At 56.1% G+C, this 6,890-nt stretch overlaps 1 protein-coding gene and 4 long non-coding RNA genes across 5 annotated transcripts; all 5 read right to left on the reverse strand.

Annotated features, from left to right (window-relative positions):
- Positions 1–1,293: 1,293 nt before the first annotated feature.
- Positions 1,294–1,946, reverse strand: LOC122790336. Its single transcript, XR_006362994.1, has 3 exons — positions 1,767–1,946; positions 1,429–1,556; positions 1,294–1,348 (listed from the first exon to the last, which is right to left on the reverse strand). It is a non-coding gene; the product is annotated as an uncharacterized LOC122790336 (long non-coding RNA).
- A 94-nt stretch (positions 1,947–2,040) lies between these two features.
- Positions 2,041–2,209, reverse strand: LOC122790338. The gene is made up of 2 exons (XR_006362996.1): positions 2,154–2,209; positions 2,041–2,072 (listed from the first exon to the last, which is right to left on the reverse strand). It is a non-coding gene; the product is annotated as an uncharacterized LOC122790338 (long non-coding RNA).
- Positions 2,210–3,406: 1,197 nt separating this feature from the next.
- LOC122790337 lies at positions 3,407–3,615 on the reverse strand. The gene is made up of 2 exons (XR_006362995.1): positions 3,547–3,615; positions 3,407–3,465 (listed from the first exon to the last, which is right to left on the reverse strand). It is a non-coding gene; the product is annotated as an uncharacterized LOC122790337 (long non-coding RNA).
- A 156-nt stretch (positions 3,616–3,771) lies between these two features.
- LOC122790339 lies at positions 3,772–3,971 on the reverse strand. Its single transcript, XR_006362997.1, has 2 exons — positions 3,912–3,971; positions 3,772–3,830 (listed from the first exon to the last, which is right to left on the reverse strand). It is a non-coding gene; the product is annotated as an uncharacterized LOC122790339 (long non-coding RNA).
- A 175-nt stretch (positions 3,972–4,146) lies between these two features.
- LOC122790651 (eukaryotic translation initiation factor 3 subunit A-like) lies at positions 4,147–5,886 on the reverse strand. The gene is made up of 4 exons (XM_044058176.1): positions 5,717–5,886; positions 5,077–5,242; positions 4,722–5,036; positions 4,147–4,503 (listed from the first exon to the last, which is right to left on the reverse strand). Exons 1-4 carry the CDS (start codon positions 5,857–5,859, stop codon positions 4,147–4,149), a joined length of 981 nt encoding a protein of 326 aa, XP_043914111.1. The 5' UTR covers positions 5,860–5,886.
- Between the last annotated feature and the right edge of the window lie 1,004 nt (positions 5,887–6,890).

Below are 6,890 nucleotides of genomic sequence, written 5' to 3' on the forward strand. Positions count from 1 at the left end.
AAAGGGGGGCTATCATTGTCCCCCCAAGTCCTTCTTGGGGGGCTATCATCGTCCCCCCAAGTCCATCTCTGGATGACCTTGAATGGGGGCTATCATCGTCCCCCCAAGTCCATCTTGGGGGGCTATCATCGTCCCCCCAAGTCCATCTCTGGATGACCTTGAATGGGGGGCTATCATTGTCCCCCAAGTCCATCTTGGGGGGCTATCATCGTCCCCCCAAGTCCATCTCTGGATGACCTTGAATGGGGGGCTATCATCGTCCCCCCAAGTCCATCTTGGGGGGCTATCATCGTCCCCCAAGTCCATCTCTGGATGACCTTGAATGGGGGGCTATCATCGTCCCCCCAAGTCCATCTCTGGATGACCTTGAATGGGGGGCTATCATCGTCCCCCCAAGTCCATCTCTGGATGACCTTGAATGGGGGGCTATCATCCCCCCAAGTCCTTCTTGGGGGATATCATCGCCCCCAAGTCCATCTCTGGATGACCTTGAATGGGGCTATCATCGTCCCCAAGTCCATCTTGGGGGCTATCATCGTCCCCCAAGTCCATCTCTGGATGACCTTGAATGGGGGCTATCATCGCCCCCAAGTCCATCTCTGGATGACCTTGAATGGGGGCTATCATCGTCCCCCAAGTCCATCTCTGGATGACCTTGAATGGGGCTATCATCGTCCCCAAGTCCATCTTGGGGGCTATCATCGTCCCCAAGTCCATCTCTGGATGACCTTGAATGGGGGCTATCATCGTCCCCAAGTCCATCTTGGGGCTATCATCGTCCCCAAGTCCATCTCTGGATGACCTTGAATGGGGGCTATCATCGTCCCCAAGTCCATCTCTGGATGACCTTGAATGGGGGCTATCATCGTCCCCCAAGTCCATCTCTGGATGACCTTGAATGGGGGCTATCATCGCCCCAAGTCCATCTTGGGGGCTATCATCGCCCCCAAGTCCATCTCTGGATGACCTTGAATGGGGGGCTATCATCGTCCCCCCAAGTCCATCTCTGGATGACCTTGAATGGGGGGCTATCATTGTCCCCCAAGTCCATCTCTGGATGACCTTGAATGGGGGGCTATCATCGTCCCCCAAGTCCATCTTGGGGCTATCATCGACCCCCCAAGTCCATCTCTGGATGACCTTGAATGGGGGGCTATCATCGTCCCCCCAAGTCCATCTCTGGATGACCTTGAATGGGGGGCTATCATCGTCCCCCCAAGTCCATCTTGGGGGGCTATCATCGTCCCCCCAAGTCCATCTCTGGATGACCTTGAATGGGGGGCTATCATCGTCCCCAAGTCCATCTTGGGGGGCTATCATCGTCCCCCCAAGTCCATCTCTGGATGACCTTGAATGGGGGGCTATCATCGTCCCCCCAAGTCCTTCTTGGGGGATATCATCGTCCCCCCAAGTCCATCTCTGGATGACCTTGAATGGGGGGCTATCATCGTCCCCCCAAGTCCATCTCTGGATGACCTTGAATGGGGGGCTATCATTGTCCCCCAAGTCCATCTTGGGGGGCTATCATCGTCCCCCCAAGTCCATCTCTGGATGACCTTGAATGGGGGGCTATCATCATCCCCCCCAAGTCCATCTCTGGGGGGCTATCATTGTCCCCCCAAGTCCATCTCTGGATGACCTTGAATGGAAAGCTATCATCGTCCCCCCAAGTCCATCTTGGGGCTATCATCGTCAACACAAGTCCATCTCTGGATGACCTTGAATGGGGGGCTATCATCGTCCCCCCAAGTCCATCTCTGGATGACCTTGAATGGGGGGCTATCATCGTCCCCCCAAGTCCATCTCTGGATGACCTTGAATGGGGGGCTATCATCGTCCCCCCAAGTCCATCTCTGGATGACCTTGAATGGGGGGCTATCATCGTCCCCCCAAGTCCATCTCTGGATGACCTTGAATGGGGGGCTATCATCGTCCCCCCAAGTCCATCTTGGGGGGGCTATCATCGTCCCCCCAAGTCCATCTCTGGATGACCTTGAATGGGGGGCTATCATTGTCCCCCAAGTCCATCTTGGGGGGCTATCATCGTCCCCCCAAGTCCATCTCTGGATGACCTTGAATGGGGGGCTATCATCGTCCCCCCAAGTCCATCTTGGGGGGCTATCATCGTCCCCCCAAGTCCATCTCTGGATGACCTTGAATGGGGGGCTATCATCGTCCCCCCAAGTCCATCTCTGGATGACCTTGAATGAAGGGCTATCATCGTCCCCCCAAGTCCATCTCTGGATGACCTTGAATGGGGGGCTATCATTGTCCCCCAAGTCCATCTTGGGGGGCTATCATCGTCCCCCCAAGTCCATCTCTGGATGACCTTGAATGGGGGGCTATCATCGTCCCCCCAAGTCCATCTTGGGGGGCTATCATCGTCCCCCAAGTCCATCTCTGGATGACCTTGAATGGGGGGCTATCATCGTCCCCCCAAGTCCATCTCTGGATGACCTTGAATGGGGGGCTATCATCGTCCCCCCAAGTCCATCTCTGGATGACCTTGAATGGGGGGCTATCATTGTCCCCCAAGTCCATCTTGGGGGGCTATCATCGTCCCCCAAGTCCATCTCTGGATGACCTTGAATGGGGGGCTATCATCGTCCCCAAGTCCATCTTGGGGGCTATCATCCCCCCAAGTCCATCTCTGGATGACCTTGAATGGGGCTATCATCGTCCCCCCAAGTCCATCTTGGGGGCTATCATCGCCCCCAAGTCCATCTCTGGATGACCTTGAATGGGGGCTATCATCGTCCCCAAGTCCATCTTGGGGGCTATCATCGCCCCCAAGTCCATCTCTGGATGACCTTGAATGGGGGCTATCATCGCCCCCAAGTCCATCTTGGGGGCTATCATCGTCCCCCAAGTCCATCTCTGGATGACCTTGAATGGGGGCTATCATCGCCCCCAAGTCCATCTCTGGATGACCTTGAATGGGGCTATCATCGCCCCCAAGTCCATCTCTGGATGACCTTGAATGGGGGCTATCATCGCCCCCAAGTCCATCTTGGGGCTATCATCCCCCCAAGTCCATCTCTGGATGACCTTGAATGGGGGGCTATCATCGTCCCCCCAAGTCCATCTCTGGATGACCTTGAATGGGGGGCTATCATCGTCCCCCCAAGTCCATCTCTGGATGACCTTGAATGGGGGGCTATCATTGTCCCCCAAGTCCATCTTGGGGGGCTATCATCGTCCCCCCAAGTCCATCTCTGGATGACCTTGAATGGGGGGCTATCATTGTCCCCCAAGTCCATCTTGGGGGGCTATCATCGTCCCCCCAAGTCCATCTCTGGATGACCTTGAATGGGGGGCTATCATCGTCCCCCCAAGTCCATCTTGGGGGGGCTATCATCGTCCCCAAGTCCATCTCTGGATGACCTTGAATGGGGGGCTATCATCGTCCCCCCAAGTCCATCTTGGGGGGCTATCATCGTCCCCCCAAGTCCATCTCTGGATGACCTTGAATGGGGGGCTATCATCGTCCCCCCAAGTCCATCTTGGGGGGCTATCATCGTCCCCCCAAGTCCATCTCTGGATGACCTTGAATGGGGGGCTATCATCGTCCCCCCAAGTCCATCTCTGGATGACCTTGAATGGGGGGCTATCATCGTCCCCAAGTCCATCTTGGGGGCTATCATCGTCCCCCCAAGTCCATCTCTGGATGACCTTGAATGAGGGGCTATCGTCCCCCCAAGTCCTTCTTGGGGGATATCATCGTCCCCCCAAGTCCATCTCTGGATGACCTTGAATGGTGGGCTATCATCGTCCCCCCAAGTCCATCTTGGGGGGCTATCATCGTCCCCCCAAGTCCATCTCTGGATGACCTTGAATGGGGGGCTATCATCGTCCCCCCAAGTCCTTCTTGGGGGGCTATCATCGTCCCCCCAAGTCCATCTCTGGATGACCTTGAATGGGGGGCTATCATCGTCCCCCCAAGTCCATCTCTGGATGACCTTGAATGGGGGCTATCATCGTCCCCAAGTCCATCTTGGGGCTATCATCATCCCCCAAGTCCATCTCTGGATGACCTTGAATGGGGGGCTATCATCGTCCCCCCAAGTCCATCTCTGGATGACCTTGAATGAAGGGCTATCATCGTCCCCCCAAGTCCATCTCTGGATGACCTTGAATGGGGGGCTATCATCGTCCCCAAGTCCATCTTGGGGGGCTATCATCGTCCCCCCAAGTCCTTCTGGATGACCTTGAATGGGGGGCTATCATTGTCCCCCAAGTCCATCTTGGGGGGCTATCATCGTCCCCCCAAGTCCATCTCTGGATGACCTTGAATGGGGGGCTATCATCGTCCCCCCAAGTCCATCTCTGGATGACCTTGAATGGGGGGCTATCATCGTCCCCCCAAGTCCATCTCTGGATGACCTTGAATGGGGGGCTATCATCGTCCCCCCAAGTCCATCTTGGGGGGCTATCATCGTCCCCCCAAGTCCATCTCTGGATGACCTTGAATGGGGGGCTATCATCGTCCCCCCAAGTCCATCTCTGGATGACCTTGAATGGGGGGCTATCATCGTCCCAAGTCCTACTTGGGGCTATCATCGTCCCCCCAAGTCCATCTCTGGACGACCTTGAATGGGGGCTATCATTGTCCCCCCAAGTCCATCTCTGGATGACCTTGAATGGGGGCTATCATCGTCCCCCCAAGTCCTTCTTGGGGGGCTATCATTGTCCCCCCAAGTCCATCTCTGGATGACCTTGAATGGGGGGCTATCATCGTCCCCCCAAGTCCATCTCTGGATGACCTTGAATGGGGGGCTATCATCGTCCCCCCAAGTCCATCTCTGGATGACCTTGAATGGGGGGCTATCATCGTCCCCCCAAGTCCATCTCTGGATGACCTTGAATGGGGGGCTATCATCGTCCCCCCAAGTCCATCTCTGGATGACCTTGAATGGGGGGCTATCATCGTCCCCCCAAGTCCTTCTTGGGGGGCTATCATTGTCCCCCCAAGTCCATCTCTGGATGACCTTGAATGGGGGGCTATCATCGTCCCCCCAAGTCCATCTCTGGATGACCTTGAATGGGGGGCTATCATCATCCCCATCTCTGGATGACCTTGAATGGGGGGCTATGATCGTCCCCCCAAGTCCTTCTTGGGGGACTCATCATCCCCCCAAGTCCATCTCTGGATGACCTTGAATGGGGGGCTATCATCGTCCCCCCAAGTCCATCTCTGGATGACCTTGAATGGGGGGCTATCATCGTCCCCCCAAGTCCATCTCTGGATGACCTTGAATCGGGCTATCATCGTCCCCAAGTCCATCTTGGGGCTATCATCGTCCCCCCAAGTCCATCTCTGCAGGACCTTGAATGGGGGCTATCATCCTCCCTCCAAGTCCATCTCTGGATGACCTTGAATGGGGCTATCATCGCCCCCAAGTCCATCTCTGGATGACCTTGAATGGGGGCTATCATCGTCCCCAAGTCCATCTTGGGGGCTATCATCGTCCCCAAGTCCATCTCTGGATGACCTTGAATGGGGGCTATCATCGTCCCCAAGTCCATCTCTGGATGACCTTGAATGGGGCTATCATCGTCCCCAACTCCATCTCCCGATCACCTTGAATGGGGGCCTATCATCGTCCCCCCAAGTCCATCTCTGGATGACCTTGAATGAAGGGCTATCATCGTCCCCCCAAGTCCATCTTGGGGGGCTATCATCGTCCCCCCAAGTCCATCTCTGGATGACCTTGAATGGGGGGCTATCATCGTCCCCCCAAGTCCTTCTTGGGGGGCTATCATCGTCCCCCCAAGTCCATCTCTGGATGACCTTGAATGGGGGGCTATCATCGTCCCCCCAAGTCCATCTCTGGATGACCTTGAATGGGGGGCTATCATCGTCCCCCAAGTCCATCTCTGGATGACCTTGAATGAGGGGCTATCGTCCCCCCAAGTCCTTCTTGCGGGATATCATCGTCCCCCCAAGTCCATCTCTGGATGACCTTGACTGGGGGCTATCATCGCCCCCAAGTCCATCTTGGGGGCTATCATCGCCCCCAAGTCCATCTCTGGATGACCTTGAATGGGGGCTATCATCGCCCCCAAGTCCATCTTGGGGGCTATCATCGCCCCCAAGTCTATCTCTGGGTCACCTTGAATGGGGGCTATCATCGTGCCCCCAAGTCCATCTCTGGATGCCCTTGAATGAGGGGCAATCGTCGCCCCAAGTCCTTCTTGGGTGATATCATCGTCCCCCCAAGTCCATCTCTGGATGACCTTGAATGGGGGGCTATCATCGTCCCCCAAGTCCTTCTTGGGGGGCTATCATCGTCCCCCCAAGTCCATCTCTGGATGACCTTGAATGGGGGGCTATCATCGTCCCCCCAAGTCCATCTCTGGATGACCTTGAATGGGGGGCTATCATCGTCCCCCCAAGTCCATCTCTGGATGACCTTGAATGGGGGGCTATCATCGTCCCCCAAGTCCTTCTTGGGGGGCTATCATCGTCCCCAAGTCCATCTCTGGATGACCTTGAATGGGGGGCTATCATCGTCCCCCCAAGTCCTTCTGGGGGGGCTATCATTGTCCCCCAAGTCCATCTCTGGATGACCTTGAATGGGGGGCTATCATCGTCCCCCCAAGTCCATCTCTGGATGACCTTGAATGAGGGGCTATCGTCCCCCCAAGTCCTTCTTGGGTGATATCATCGTCCCCCCAAGTCCATCTCTGGATGACCTTGAATGGGGGGCTATCATCGTCCCCCCAAGTCCTTCTTGGGGGGCTATCATCGTCCCCCCAAGTCCATCTCTGGATGACCTTGAATGGGGGGCTATCATCGTCCCCCCAAGTCCATCTCTGGATGACCTTGAATGGGGGGCTATCATCATCCCCCCAAGTCCATCTCTGGATGACCTTGAATGGGGGGCTAT

The sequence above is a fragment of the Protopterus annectens genome, chromosome 16.part0, assembly GCF_019279795.1.
Source record: "Protopterus annectens isolate FY-2018-M chromosome 16.part0, PAN1.0, whole genome shotgun sequence".
NCBI lineage: Eukaryota > Metazoa > Chordata > Ceratodontiformes > Protopteridae > Protopterus > Protopterus annectens.